Genomic DNA, 15,662 nt, shown 5'->3' with positions numbered 1-15,662 from the left:
ACTCAGGATCTGGCCCTGTTTTGATCCCAGACCCTAAAACTGGGGCTTGGTTGGAGGAAGAGGCAGATCTCAAAATAGGACCAGAGCTTCAGGTAGTAAGAGCTTGAGGCGAGAAAATCTAGTGGTTCTCCAATGACAAAACATCTCAGCTCTTGAAATAGCTTTATTTTACTTAATGACAATTTAAAACACTTGCAACAGCGTTCTGTTCCAGAGTAACTGTTGCTAAGGGCAGGAAGCTCACTGCCAGGCTTGGCGAATGCTCGCCCGGCTCCACACTGGGGCTCCGCGGTCGGCAGGTGTCGCGCGTCCCCTGCTGGCGGCCCTGCCCGGAACCGGGGCTGGGTCTGGGGAAGAGAAAGCGAAAGCGGCGGGCGCCGGGACTCCCCAGCTCGAGGAGCGTCGCGGGCAGACAGAAGGGGGAAACGAAGGTGAGCCTGGGCGAGCGAGTTTCAGAGCTCGGGGCTCAGCACGTAGCAGAAAGCCCTCCGGAACTGCAGTCCCGAAGCCGCCGCTGGTGAGTTCGTGTGGCCGGAAGCCTGGAGCGCTAACGGACGCATCCCGACCCGCCACCCACTCCGCGCCTCCTGCTGCCCGTCCCCCTGGACCCCGGGGAGTGCGAGGGAGCCGGGCGGGGACCGCAGGGCGGCTCTTTGGAACTCGGCTGCGGCGGACGGGTGTGTGTGTGGGGGGGGGGGAGGGGTCGGGGTCGGGGGTCACGGGATTTTTTTTTAAAGGATGAGGCTCCTGGGGCGCCTGGGTGGCTCATTTAAGCGACCGATTTAGGCTCAGGTCATGATCTTGCGGTCTGGGGGCTCAAGACCCGCATCAGGCTCTGTACTGGCAGCTCAGAGCCTGGAGCCTGCTTCATATTCTGTCTGTCTCTCTCTCTGCCCCTCTCCCGCTCATGCTCTCTCTCAAAAATAAACAAACATTAAAAAAAAATTTAAAAAAAAAAAAAAAGGATGAGGCTCCCTCTGCTCGGCAGAATGCCTTGTATGGTAGGAGGGACGTACTTATGGGCACCGGGGACCCAGGGGATCTTTCAGGGTAGGGGTGGGTAAAATGAGAAGCCGATGGGCGGGTTGGGCAGAGTCGGGATGGTGAGGCTAAGGGCGAGGATTGGGACCCCACCTCTGTAATTCCTCATCTTCCATCCGTAGATAACACCATGCTCTTCTGTGGCCTGAGAGCCTGGGCCTTCCTGCTGCTGGCTGACTTGGCTCTACTCTGGCTGCTTCAGGGGACTCTAGGGGCTCTGTTTCCCCGAGGGCTTCCAGGCCTGTGGCTGGAGGGGACCCTGCGACTCGGAGGGCTCTGGTGGCTGCTACAGGTGGGAGGACTGCTAGGATTGGTGAGAACACTGCTGCCCCCTCTCTGCCTGGTGATCCCGCTGTTTCTCTCCCTGAGAGCCCTGGTCCCAGGGGCCTTGAGTGCTCCCCCAGTCAGAGTGGCTTCGGCCCCTTGGAGCTGGCTGCTGTTGGAGTACGGGGCTGCGGGGCTAAGCTGGGCAATGTGGGCCCTGCTGAGCTCTCCAGGAGCCCAGGAGAAGCAGGGCCAGGAGAACAACACAGACTTGATGTGGAAGCTGCTGAAGCTCTCCAGGCCAGACCTGCCTTTCCTCCTTTTGGCCTTCATCTTCCTTGGTGGTGCCGTATGGGGTGAGTCAGGAGAGGGCATCGTGAATTGGGGGTTGGCAGAGGTCCTTGGTGCCGGCACATTCATCTGTTCTCCTTCATACCTATTTCAGGGGAGACATGGATCCCTTACTATACTGGTCGTGTCATTGACATCCTTGGAGGGGATTTCAAGCCTGATGCCTTTGCCAGCGCCATCTTTTCCATGTGCGTCATATCCGTTGTGAGGTAGGTGATGTTTGGGTCCATTTGGTAGTCCCACATCTTTACAGGTACCCTCCATTTCCTAACTTTGTTTTCATATGCTTTTGTTCGCAAAGCATAAAATAGTTAAACTAAAAATGCCCGTGTTTATTCATTCACCATTCTATTTTACACACCCATTCACTCATTCTTTCATTCACCATATTTACCCAACATTGTACTTCCATTCCATCCTTGCTACCCTTTGCTGAAACCAGTTACTCAAAAGTACTTATTGGTCAAGCCACTGCTTTTTTTTTTTTTTAAATCAGTCCTCTATTCTCTTTTCTTCTTTGTAGCATTTGGCATTTGAATAATCTCTTATTATTGATCTCTTTCTTCAGTTAGCTTTTATAGACTCCCTTTATACTTCCCAATCCACTCTATATCCTCTGGAGAATTTTTCTCCTTCTCTGGACCCTCAAATATAGTCTTTCCTCATGACCCAGTTCTTTGATTCTAAGAAAGCGTTTCCATATTTCTACACCCAGCCCCAATCTTATAATCCGGTTGCCTCCTTGTCATTCCCATTGGGTCACCCACTCTCATCTCACACTCCACATACCCAGAGCTCCAAATGTATCATCCTCCCTCCTGGTCTTCTTGAAAGTGGCTTCCTCTTCTTATTCCCATTTATGACATGATCAGTTTCCTAGGCTCCAAGCAGCAGTATCATTGATGCCTTTCTGATGTTCAGACACTAGCCCCATCACTCTCTGCTTTCCGAGTGTTTTTCCTGTGGCTCTTTTCTGTCCGTTCTCACTGTGATCTCCAGAGTTCAAACCCTCCTCATTTTACATCTGACGACCCCAGCAGCCTTCTAAACAGAGTAACTAGGTTTGTGTTAGAAGCCATATTGTGTGAAGTACTTTTCCTTTAAGTTTTGTTGGAAAAGTGGTTGGTCTAAGAGGAATTCTCAACAGCAGGGACAGTAGAGATGAGGGAACAGCATGACTCTGGGGCTCCAGAGAATGGGAGGGCAAGGGAATTCATTGCTGTGGTTCCCACAATAAAGTATGTGGGACGAGGAAGAAAGACTTCAGAGTGGGGAGGAAAGAGACCAAGACAGAGGGGAAGGCTGGAGGGACAGCACCGAAGGAGGCCAGGTCAGAAGCAAGTCATAGGCTATTTCTCTTGACGGCATCTCTTCATTGCTGTTACAGTTTTCCCTTGTGCCTTGCATGGAGTGAACCCCAGAAATGCTCGTGGATTTGTATGTGTTGTGATTTTGTTCCCATATCTAGCTCACCATGACCTGTTTTTTCTTTCTCTGTTTATTCCTGCCCCTCCCCTTGTCTCCCTCTCTGTTTCTCTTCTGCCTCTTGTGGTACACTTTCTCCAACCTTGCATTTCTTTTCATTCCGTGATTTCTCCTCTGCTTCCCTCACTCATTTCCTCCTTCCCTGCATCTGTTTTCCTGTTCATCCCCTTTCTCCTCCCTACCCCACAGCTCCCTGTGCGCAGGTTCCCGAGGAGGCATCTTCACCTTCACCGAGTCCAGTATCAACGTGCGGGTCAGGGAGCAGCTTTTCTCCTCCCTTCTGCGCCAGGACCTCAGTTTCTTCCAGGAGACTAAGACAGGTGGGGCCTGGAGTCCAGGTGTGGGTTCCCCTGGACATTTCTTGCCCCTCAGTGACCACTACCCCTCCCCGCCCCACCCCCAAACAGTTTCTCTTCCCGCCTCCACCTGCTGTGCCCGCACAAGGAGCTGCTGTGCTCTCTTTGGGACAGGGTAGTGGGGTGGCTTCCACCCGTCTCTCTGCAACTGAAGGGGGTGTTTGGATGAGGGGGCTGTGTCAATGGGGAGGGTCGGGGCGGGAGGTGTCTCTGGGGCTCTTCCATTACACACCATTTCCTCCCCGGCTCTGTCCTCCCCAGGGGAACTGAATTCAAGGTTGAGCTCCGATACCAAAATGTTGAGCCAGTGGCTTGCTTTTAATGCCAATGTGCTCTTGCGAAGCCTGGTCAAAACGGTGGGGCTGTATTGCTTCATGATCAGCCTGTCCCCTCGACTCACCCTCCTCTCTTTGCTCGAGATGCCTCTGGTAATAGCTGGTGAAAAGATGTACAATGTCCGCCATCAGGTATGTGTGGCTGTTGGGGAATCCCCAGGGGAGAAGAAAGCTCTCCCAAAGGTCTTCTCTTCTCAGCCCCAAGAGCAGCGGTTCTGACAGGCTTCAGAAGGGCCCTGACCCCTGGGACTTTATATAAACATGTGTGTGCATATGTGTGTGCACACGTGTGTGTGTGTGTATGTATGTGTGTGTTTGAGAGAGAGAGAGAGAGAGAGAGAGAGAGAGAGAGAGAGACAGGAAGGAGAGGGAGCATTTTTCTGGGGAGAGGATAAACTTTTTTTTTAATCTTTAAAAAATATTTTACTTATTTTTAAATAGCATACAGAGAGCAGACAGAGGGGGACAGAGGATCAGAAGCAGGCTCCATGCTGACAGCAGAGAGCCCAAAATGGGGCTCAATCTCATGAACCCTTGAGATGACCTGAGCCAAAGTCATACACTCAACCGACTGAGCCACCGAGGCGCCCCGGGAGAGGATAACTTCTTATCAGATTCTCAAAGGAGTCTGTACATACCTTCCCCACAAAAGATTAAAAGTGCTGTCTTAGAGGGTTTTAGATAGAATTTTCCCCTTTATAATTAGGGGAGGGAATTTGGATGGAGTGTAGAGAAAAGTAGAAACATGGAGTCAGGAAGTCCTGAGTCTGAATATCAGCTCCACTTTCTCTCTTTTTAGAAAAATTATGGTAAAGTATATATAATGTAAAAATTACCATTTTTACTGTTTTTAATTATGCCATTTCAGTGGCATTAAGTGCATTCCACATTGCTGTGCAACCATCACCACCCTCCATCTCCAGAACTTTCTTCATCTTCCCGAGCTGAAACTTGGTACCTAAGTAGATGATAACTCCCCATTTCCCCTCCTCCCAGCGCCTGGCAATGACCATTCTACTTTCTGTCTCTATGAATTTGATTACTCTAGGTATCTCATACAGGAGGGATCATACAGTAGTTGTCTTTTTGTGATGGCTTATTTCATTTACTGTAATGTCCTCCAGGTTCATTCGTGTGGTAGAACGTGTCAGAATTTTCTTCCGCTTCAAGGCTAATCATCCATTGATGCATAGACCACAGTTTGTTTATCTGTTGCTGGACACTTGGGTAGCTTCCACCTTTTGGCTATAGTGAATAATGCTGCTGTGAACATGGGTGTGCAGATATCTGTTCGAGTCTCTGCATTCAGTTCTTTTGGGCATATATCCAAGAGTAGAATCACTGGATCATATGGTGCCTCTGTATTTAATATTTTGAAGAGCCGCCATACTGGTTTCCACAGTGCCTGCACCATTTTACGTTCCCACTGGCAATACCCAAAGATTTCTGTTTCTCCACATCCCGCTCCAGCACTTGTTATCTTCTGTTTGTTTCTTCTTTATTACGTTCCCCAGTACTTAGCATAGAACTGGAAGTTTGTACCTTTTGACCACCTTCCTCTAATCAATCCCTTATTGAACCTACAAACCACAAGATCACGACCTGAGCCACCCCTGCCTCCGGTCTCTGGTAACTGCAGATCTGATGATCTCTTTTTCTGTGAAATTTTTTTTTCTTTAGATTCCACATATAAATGACATCATAGAGTATTTGTCTTACTCTGTCTAGCTCATTTCACTTAGTGTAATGCCCTCAAGTTCCATCCATGTTGTCGCAAATCGTGAGATTTTCTTCTTTTTTATGGCTGAATAAAATTCTGTTGTATACATATATGTACCACTTTTTAAAAAATAAGGACTGGGGTGCCTGGTTGGCTCAGTACTTCGGCTCAAGTCATGATCTCATGGTTCGTGAGTTCGAGCCCCATGTCGGGCTCTGGCTCTGTGCTCACAGCTCAGAGTCTGGAGCCTACTTCGGATCCTGTGTCCTCCTCTCTCTCTGCCCCTCCCCCACTCATGCTTTGTCTGTCTCTATCTCTGTCTCAAAAATAAAATAAAAAGCATTAAAAATAAAAAAAAGAATAAAAAATAAGGGCCACCCTAATGGTTATGAAGTGATATCTCACCATGGTTTTGATTTGCATTTCCTTAATGATTAGTGGTGTTGACCATCTTTTCATGTGCTTATTGGCTATTTTTATATATTTTGTGGAGAAATGTCTATTTAAGTCCTTTGCTCATTTTAAAAATTGGGTTGTGTTTTACTTGTTGAGTCGTAGGAGTTCTTTCAATATTCTGGAGATTAGCCCCTTATCAGATACGTAATTTGGAAATGTTTTGTCCCATTCTGTGGGTTTCCTTTTCTCTCCGTTGGTGGAGTCCTCTGATATATGAAAGTTTTTAATTTTGATGAAGACCAACTTATCTGTTTTTTCTTTTGTTGCTTGTGCTTTAAGTGTCATATCCAAGCAATCATCGCCAAATCTAGTGTTCTGAAGATTTTCCCCTATGTTTTCTTCTAAGAGTTTTATGGTTTTAGCTGTGGTTTAGGTTTTTGATCCATTTTGAGTTACATCCCCACCTTTTGTTAACTAGCTGTGGCCCTTTAGGAAAACTACCCCTTCTTTCTTCATTCAGACACTGAAACTTGTGTGAATTACCTTAAATGAAGGAACACAAATAGCGTGTATTTCCCACACTACCTAGCACTGAGAGCTTGGTAATATTTTGTTCCCTCCCTCTCTACTGTCATGAGTCCTTCTGGAAAGAAATGGAAGAAGAGTGAAAGAGGACAGTTTGATATTTTTAGGTAGATCAGCAGAGCATCCCAAGGGCAGGAATGAGACCTGGGGGTGTCCTATCTTCTCCCAAGTCAGCCCCTCATATCCCCTGCCCTCCTTTTCCAGGCAGTGCTCCAGGAGATCCAGAACGCAGTGGCAAAAGCAGGGCAGGTGGTGCGGGAGGCAGTTGGAGGGCTGCAGACCGTGCGCAGTTTTGGGGCCGAGGAGCTGGAGATCTGTCTCTATAAGGAGGCCCTGGAGCGATGCCGGCAGCTGTGGTGGCAACGAGACCTGGAACATACCCTCTATGGGCTCTTTCGGAGGGTGAGAAGGCTGCATGGCAGGGGATGGAGGGGAGAGGTGAGGGGGGTGGGGGTCAAGGGGGCTGGGGGTGTGGGGGAGTGAGGAGAGGTGGGGGGTGGGGGGTAGGACCTAGGTAGGGGCAAGGAAAGCAATGGGAAACTTCCAGCTCATCCTGGGGTCTCTGCTGTTCAATGTGGTAGGAGTGGGGAGGGCAAAGAATGTGGACTCTTTCTCAGTGCCTTTCTCTTTTTTTAAGCTTATTTATTTTGAGAGAGAGAGAGAGAGAGAGAGAGAGAGAGAGAAGAGAGAGCGCATGATCAGGGAGCAGGGTAAGGGCAGAGAGAGAACATCCCAAGCAGGCTCTGCACTGTCAGCATGGAGCCCAATGCAAGGCTCAAACTTAACAAACTGCGAGATCATGACCTGAGCCAAAATCAAGAATCTGACACCTAACGGACTGAGCCACTGAGGTGCCCCTCTCAGTGCCTTTCTTTTCACCTTCCAGATGCTGCGTTTGGGAATGCAGGCACTGATGCTGTACCGTGGACTGCAGCAGATTCTGGCTGGGGACCTCACCCAGGGTGCACTGCTCTCCTTTCTGCTCTACCAGGAGGTGGCGGCCACGCATGTGCATGTGAGTCAGGAACCTGTGCATACTGTTTGTCCCCCTGTTTTCTTTCCTCTCTGGCCTCTGGGCCTTCGGCTTTATCTGCTGCCCTTAAAAATACAAAACAAAACAAAACAACCCCCAACTCACTGTGTTATGGAGAATTTTAAACATATGCAAAAAAAAAAAAAAAAAAGATAAACTGTAATGAATCTGCATGTACCCATCACCTACTTTAAAATTCTCAACTCATGGCCAGTCTGTCTCCTCTGTACCCCCACCCATATTATTTTGAGGCAAATTGAAGATATAGTTTTATCTGTAAATGCTTTAGTACGTATCTCTAAATATCTCTATATTTACAAAATCTGGCCACAAAGCCCTCATCACACCAAAAAAAAAAAAAAAAAGTCAAGTAATTCTTCAAATTCATGCACTACAGTGGTTTCATACAGGTAACATATGTGTATGTACTCCATTTATCTCTCTCTTGTGTATATGTGTGGGGGCGTCAGCCATGAATGCTCAGTGCCTAGACCCCTTGAATTATTAGGATTTGCAAAACAGGGACACATTCCCCTTCCTCCATTTACTAGCCGGAATGCATCTATATGCAGGGAGACTTCCCCTCATCTGCTCTTTGGTTACCCAGTGGTACAGGTTGAGTAGGAAAGGCAAAATAGCATTTAGTTCTTTCCCAATATTTACTGGTTTTCAAAAAATAATTAGTTACTTGGTCTTGGTGTTTATTGTATAATTTTCCTAGATGTTTGTGAAACATCTTACATGTATGGAGAATTGGGCTAGGTATGAGGTGGGCACCGTGCCTGCTTTTAAGGAGCTCCCTATCTATCTAGTTAGACAAGACGGAGTGTGCCCAAATGATATGGAACAGTGATAGGAAGGGTCTGGGGATAGAAATAGTGCCATATGGGAGGGGTGTGGACCTCTCCATCCTTTACATTGTGAATTGGCAGAAGTGGGGTTTTGGGTTGCCTTTAAATTCCATCTAAATTATACATTTGAAGGTAGAGAATCCTTTTTTTTAAAAAATTTTTTTAAGTTTATTCATTTTTGAGAGAGAGAGAGACAGAATGTGAACAGGGGAGGGGCAGAGAGAGGGAGACACGGAGTCTGAAGCAGGCTCCAGGCTCTGAGCTGTCAGCACAGAGCCTGACGCCAGGCTCGAATTCACGAATCGTGAGATCATGACTTGGGCTGAAGACGCTTAACACACTGAGCCACCCAGGTGCCCCTAGGGGATCCTTTATGGATGAGGGGAGGAGAGACTTGGCCAGGGTGTCGCAGGGGAGTGTGTGAGGAGCTGGGAAGTTGGCGTCTGGGGAAGCTACGTTTGATTAGCTGACCCCTCCCTTTCTGTTTTCCAGGCCCTGGTATACATGTGTGGAGATATGCTCTGCAACATAGGGGCTGCCGAGAAAGTTTTCCAATACCTGGACCGAGAGCCAAATATGCCTCCTTTGGGGACGCTGGCGCCTTCCACTCTGCAGGGCCTTGTGGAATTCCAAGATGTCTCTTTTGCATATCCCAATTGCCCTGACCAGCCTGTGCTCAAGGTGTCTGAAAGGGGGAGGGAACCTGGACCCCTCGCTCCCAGGGGGTGAGGCCTGTAGACCATTTGCCTCTGAGAAGTTGATCTTACCTCTGATAGAAAGAGAAGGGGAGGGTCCGGAGGCAAGCCTCTAACTGTTTCCTGACTTTTCTAGGGGCTGACGTTCACCCTACGTCCTGGTCAGATGACTGCACTGGTGGGACCCAATGGGTCTGGGAAGAGCACCGTGGCTGCCCTGCTGCAGAATCTGTATCAGCCCACTAAAGGGCAGGTGCTGCTGGACGGGAGGCCTGTCTCCCAGTATGAACACTGCTACCTGCACCGGCAGGTGGGTGGGGAGGAAGAAGAGGGTTAGGAGGAGATAGGAGGGAAGAACCATGTGCAGACAGCATGGGAGATCCGTGGAAGAAACACAAGGAGCCCGTTCTTTTTTTTCTTTTTTAAGTTCATTTATTTGGAGAGAGAGCGAGTGTGTGTGTGTGAACGGGGGCAGGGCAGAGAGAGAAGGAGAGAGAGAGAATTCCAAGCAGGCTCCATGTTGTCACGTGGAGCCCAACTCGGGCCTCGATCTTATGAACTGTGAGATCACGATCTGAGCCGAAATCAAGAGTCAGATGCTTAACCGACTGAGCCACCCAGGTGCCCCATGAAGAGTCCATTCTGAGGGAGGCAGACGAGGAGGTAAGGAGGATCCCTGCCATGGGGGTTTACGCACAGCCCTCTGCGCCCATCGCCTCTGCACAGGTGGCTTCGGTTGGGCAGGAGCCTGTGCTGTTCTCGGGTTCTGTGAGGGACAACATTGCTTATGGGCTGAAGAGCTGCGGTGATGAGAAGGTGATGGCTGCTGCCTGCGGTGCCAGTGCAGACAGGTTCATACAGGAGATGGAGCATGGACTGGATTCAGGTACCTTCGGTCAGAAGAGAAACTGGAGATTCTTGGGGGTGTGGGTTGTGTCCCCGCAAGTCCATGTCTGGTGTTTCCTTGCCCTTTGCTTGGCTCCGACTTCTCCTTCCCCAACACCAGGAGTTCTTTAGTTGCCCGTCCTGTCCGGGAATCTTTGTTCCCAACAGCCGGTGGGAGTAGTGCTCCCTCTATGAAGCGTGCTCCCTCTATGAGGGCAGCCCCCACAGGTCCTCACACCGGCTCTCATACCCCCTGATGCGTGCGAGGGGAAATACCAGTTGTACACTTGCCCCTGCTCCTGAGGAGGATGTTGTTGTGGCCACTGGTGTCTGAAGAAGGGTATTTCTCCATTTCTTCAGATGTAGGGGAGAAAGGGAATCAGTTGGCTGTGGGACAGAAACAATGTCTGGCCATCGCCCGGGCCCTTGTGCGGGACCCACAAGTCCTCATCCTGGATGAAGCCACCAGTGCCCTGGACGTCCAGTGTGAGCAGTCTGTAAGTACTGGTGTGGGAGGGCAGGACAGTGGGACCTGAGGAGGCACGTTTGAAGGACCAGTCTATGCAGAATTGGACGGATGAGTCTCTGTGCCTTTTCAGGGGGTGGGGAATGGAATGGAGAATCCCGGGTGTGGGAACACCCCCTCTTTCTCCACAGCTCCCTTTTCTATCCGCCTCCTGTAGGGGACAGCTGAGAGGGAAGGGCAGTTTATCTTGCACTCATTCCAACTTTCTGGTCTTTCATGCTTTCTTCACCCTGTGCCACAAGAGATGGTGCCCACTGGGGACGTGGTGCCCACCCCGTTCTTACCTTTCTGAGGTGTTGTGACCCTCCCCCTTCAGCTGCAGGACTGGAGATCCCGTGGGGACCGAACGGTGCTGGTGATCGCGCACAGGCTGAAGACGGTGCAGAGTGCGGACCAGATCCTGGTGCTCAGGCAGGGAGAGCTGCTGGAGCACACTCAGCTAGCCGAGGGGCAGGACCTCTATTCCCGTCTGCTGCAGACACAACTGGAGGACTGAGGCCCCAGGACACCAAGCCCTCTCATGGCCATCTCCGTGACCCAGAGCAGCTCGTGCTTTCAGTTTCCCTGGGCTCGTGTCTCTGGGTAGTCATTCCTGGAGTCTGGGAAGCATGCTGGAAGTTTGGACCATGTGTGCTCTTATTGCGGCTGGCAGTGGGGCGGGGGGGAGGTGTTATCTGTGACCATTTCCCTGGTGCTGAGTAGTGTATTGTGATATAATACATCTATTTAAAAATTGTTTTCTTATTAAAAGAGACTCATAAATATGGAGAACAAACTGAGGGTTGCTGGAGGGGTTGCGGGAGGGGGGATGGGCTAAATGGGTAAAGGGGCATTAAGGAATCTACTCCTGAAATCATTGCTTCACCATATACTAACTAATTTGGATGTAAATTTTAAAAAATAAAAAATAAAGTCAAATTACAAAAAATTGTTTTCTTATTACGTAAATGGCACATATTCGTAAAACTAACCCTTGTTTCACTTTCCAGAGGTAACTATAGCTACTACTTTGCCAGCTATCCTATCAGTGTCTTATCTGTTCTTTCAGATAAATATTAGCCAATATGACATAAATATTCACCAGGTTGCCTCTCTGTATCTTTCCCCATTCTCACTGATGTCTGTAGAGTATGGGGTGGGAGTAGAGCACAGTTCCCTAATTAACAGTGTTAATAAGACATTTGATAATATCTACCATTTATTAGAGTTTTAATATGAATAAGAACTATGCTAAATGTTTTTCAGGTATTATCATATTTAGTCCTTTTCCTCTCAACTCTATTAGATTGGTTGTTATTATCCCCATCTTACAGATGAGGAAACAGTCTCAAAGAGATTAAATAACTTCCAAGGTTATACAGTGGTGGAGTTGGAGTTGAATCCAGGCCTGACCTCTGAGTCCACAATCTCAACCAACAAATTATATTATATCTTGTGTTCATAATCTTGAATTCATAATCAGATCAGGTAAATGGCTCTGAATCCACTCTCTGTCTCTAGTCCCGTTGTTATTATAACTTGTATTTAGTCTTAGGGGCATCTGGATGGCTCAGTCAGCTGAGCATCCGACTCTTAATTTCGGCTAAGGTCATGATCTCATGGTTTCGTGGGTTTGAGCCGAGCATCAGGCTCTGTGCTGACAGTATGGAGCCTGCTTGGAATTCTTCCTTTCTGTCCCTTTCCGGTTTAAGCTCTCTCTGTCCTCTCTCAAAATAAATAAATAAAAACTAAAACAAACAACTTTCATTTAGTCTTATATGATCTCATCTCCAAAGAAGTTTCCACGCCATTGGTTCATCTCCTCCAGCCATTATTCACGAAGTCATTGTTTTCCTAGCAGACACATAGGGTGATGTCACTTCTGTGAAGTCCTTCAAGTGATCTTCATTCTTTTCTGCTCAGATCTTCCTCAGAGTATGCAAGGTGGTCCAGCCCATTTGTAGCCCCCTTTCCTGTTGTGTTAAGCTTCAGCCACAGCTAACTTCCTGCCCTCCTAAGTTCTTTGTGCCTTTGCATATGGTGTGTTCTTCCCATTCCCTGACCCACCCTCCCAATTTATCCCAAGTTCTTCAAGATTTAACTCAGTGGTTGGGTCTAGGAAGACTTTCCTTATCTCCTTAGTCTGGAGAAAGTACTTTTGTTGCTCCAGAGCTTGCCTTTTTCACAGCTTTTATTAAACTATCCTCCCACACCTTTGTTCTTCCACTAGACCATGAACTCCTGGACGGAAGGCTGTTTTTCTTATTAAGCTTCCTATTGACTACTTGGCACAGGGCTCCATTCATAGTAAACAATGAGCAAATGTCTGTTGCACAAATGAGTAGATCTCAGTTCTCCCTACATACACCAACCACTGAAGATTCAAAGCCGTGTACATTACTGCCTTTTGGGAAGGCCTTACCTTTGAAGGTTCCTATTCTAGGAAAGAGAAACTTTCACATTTCCAGAAACAGCAGGTACTTTCCAGTTCAAGCAATGAACTAGCCAGCATGTCTGCTGTTCTGGATTTTTTTTTTTTTTTTTTTTTGCCTGGCAACTGTTGGGAACAGGGTGGGGTGAAAGTAGGTAGCTTCTTATGCAGATAAGCCTTTGCTTCATTCTGCTGTTTATGTCTTGACTATCACTGAGCATGAAATACCTGTTTGGAGGGAGAGAAATCTGGCCTGATTCCTTCCTTCCTCTATTTATACAATAGGAATAATAATTCCTGTATCTCTCAACCTTATGGAAACTGTAGCCCTCTGGAAGAAGATAATTTGTTAAAATTCTTTGATATCTTCACTATAATGACACCCATAGATTCCTAATACTTTAAGCCTGGAAGTCATCTTAAAAATAACTAGCAGTCAAATCTTATTTTAAAGAAAGGGAAACCAGCCTGAAATCACACGGCTAGTCAGTGATTGAGCTGGGAAGAAAACTCAGGCATCCAGATGGGCAGGTCAGAAAGTTGTAGCAGACCTTAGGATCTTAGGATATCTTGAAAGATGGCTATCTCAAGGAAACTCCCAGGTAGACCTGATGTCAGGGACACGTTCTGAAAATGTTCCCTGGTGGTGAAAGTGTGGACCTTAGGCAAATGCCTACAAGTGTGGTCTGTTTGGTAACCACAGATATTAATTCTGGTTTGTTCCTCAGTCCTAATTCTTTTTTAAAATTAATTAATTAATTACTTTTTAATTTATATCCAAATTAGCATATAGTGCAACAATGATTTCAGAAGCAGATTCCTTAATGTCCCTTACCCATTTAGCCCATCTCCCCTCCCACAATCCCTCCAGCAACCCTCAGTTTGTTCTCCATATTTATGAGTCTCTTATGTTTTGTCCCCCTCCCTGTTTTTCTATTATTTTTTGCTTCTCTTCCCTTATGTTCATCAGTTTTGTATTTTAAATTCCTCATATGAGTGAAGTCATATGATATTTGTCTTTCTCTCACTAGCTAATTTCTCTTAGCATAATACCCTCCAGATCCATCCATGTAGTTGCAAATGGCAAGATTTCATTCTTTTTGATTGCCGAGTAATACTCCATTGTATATATATACCACATGAATGAATATATCCATTCATCCGTTGATGGACATTTGGACTCTTTCCATACTTTGGCTATTGTTGATAGCACTGCTATAAACATTGGGGTGCATGTGCCCCTTTGAAACAGCACACCTGTATCCCTTGAATAAATACCTAGTAGTGCAATTGCTGGGTAGTTCTATTTTAAATTTTTTGAGGAACCTCCATACTGTTTTGCAGAGTGGCTGCACCAGTTGTCATTCCCACCAGCAGTGCCAAAGAGATCCTCTTTCTCCACATCTGCTGTTGCCTGAGTTGTTAATTTTAACCATTCTGACTGGTGTGAAGTGGTATCTCATTGTGGTTTTGATTTGTATTTTCCTGATGATGAGTGATGTTGAGCATTTTTTCATGTGTCGGTTGGCCATCTCTCTGGATGTCTTCTTTGGAGAAGTGTCTATTCATGTCTTTTGTCCATTTCTTCACTGGATTATTTGTTTTTTGGGTGTTGAGTCTGATAAGTTCTTTATAGATTTTGGATACTAACTCTTTATCCAATATGTCATTTGCAATTATCCTTTCCCATTCTGTTGGTTGCCTTTTAGTTTTGCTGATTGTTTCCTTTGCTGTGCAGCAGCTGAGGTCAAAGAGGTTTTTCCCTGTTTTCTCCTCTAGGATTTTGATGGCTGCCTGTCTTATGTTTAGGTCTTTCATCCATTTTGAGTTTATTGTTGTGTTTGGTGTAAGAAAGTGGTCCAGGTTCATTTTTCTGCATGTCGCTGTCCAGTTTTCCCAGCACCATTTGCTGAAGAGACTGTCTTTTTTTCCATTGGATATTCTTTCCTGCTTTGTCAAAGATTAGTTGGCCATGCAGTTGTGGGTTCATTTCTGGGTTCTTTATTCTGTTCCATTGGTTTGAGGGTGTGTTTTTGTGCCAGTACCATACTGTCTTGATGATTACAGCTTTGTAATACATCTTGAAGCCCAGGATTGTGATGCCTCCAGCTTCGGTTTTCTTTTTCTTTAATTTATTTTTGAGAGAGAGAGAGAGAGAGAGAGAGAGAGGAGAGAGAGAGAGAGAGAGAGAGAGAGAGAGAGATCACCAATGGGGAAGGGGCAGAGAGAGAGGGAGACACAGAATCTGAAGCAGGCTCCAGGCTCCGAGCTGTCAGCACAGAGCCTGATGCGGGGCTCGACCCCACGACCTGTGAGATCATGACCTGAGCTTAAGCCAGAACTGACTTAACAGACTGAGCCACCCAGGCACCGCTTGGTTTTCTTTTTCAAGATTGTTTTGGCTATTCGGGGTCTTTTCTGGTTCCATACAAATTGTAGGATTGTTCTAGCTCTGTGAAGAATGCTGGTGTTATTTTGATAGGGATTGCCCAAGTTCTAATTCTTTTCATTCACCCCACCTACCCTCCAATGCCATTTGATCTTCTGGCCCCTTAACTTCCCCATCTTGTCACTTACCTTCAGCATCTTTTCCATTCAGTCATATTTTAATCTTTCCAAAGGAAGAAGGGAGACCTTAGGAAACTCTCATAGATTTTTTTTGGAGCCCCCAGAAAACCTCCCATTCCATATGCTTTGCCCTGTGTGGAAATGGAGTTGAATTTCAAGTC

The 15,662-nt window shown here is 47.0% G+C and overlaps 1 protein-coding gene across 1 annotated transcript; it reads left to right on the top strand.

The window, feature by feature from the left end:
• Positions 1-523: 523 nt before the first annotated feature.
• TAP2 (transporter 2, ATP binding cassette subfamily B member) lies at positions 524-11,332 on the top strand. The gene is given in 13 exon segments (XM_047858279.1): positions 524-677; positions 1,164-1,661; positions 1,751-1,865; positions 3,331-3,461; positions 3,759-3,964; positions 6,738-6,935; positions 7,420-7,548; positions 8,910-9,098; positions 9,249-9,422; positions 9,839-9,998; positions 10,358-10,494; positions 10,840-11,005; positions 11,008-11,332. Coding segments are annotated over 12 exon segments (2,313 nt in total). The 5' UTR covers positions 524-677; positions 1,164-1,171; the 3' UTR covers positions 11,226-11,332.
• Positions 11,333-15,662: the final 4,330 nt, after the last annotated feature.

Source organism: Prionailurus viverrinus, chromosome B2 (assembly GCF_022837055.1).
Source record: "Prionailurus viverrinus isolate Anna chromosome B2, UM_Priviv_1.0, whole genome shotgun sequence".
Lineage (NCBI taxonomy): Eukaryota > Metazoa > Chordata > Mammalia > Carnivora > Felidae > Prionailurus > Prionailurus viverrinus.
The sequence above is the reverse complement of the archived record's forward strand: the minus strand, read 5'-3'. Positions and strand labels throughout refer to the sequence as shown.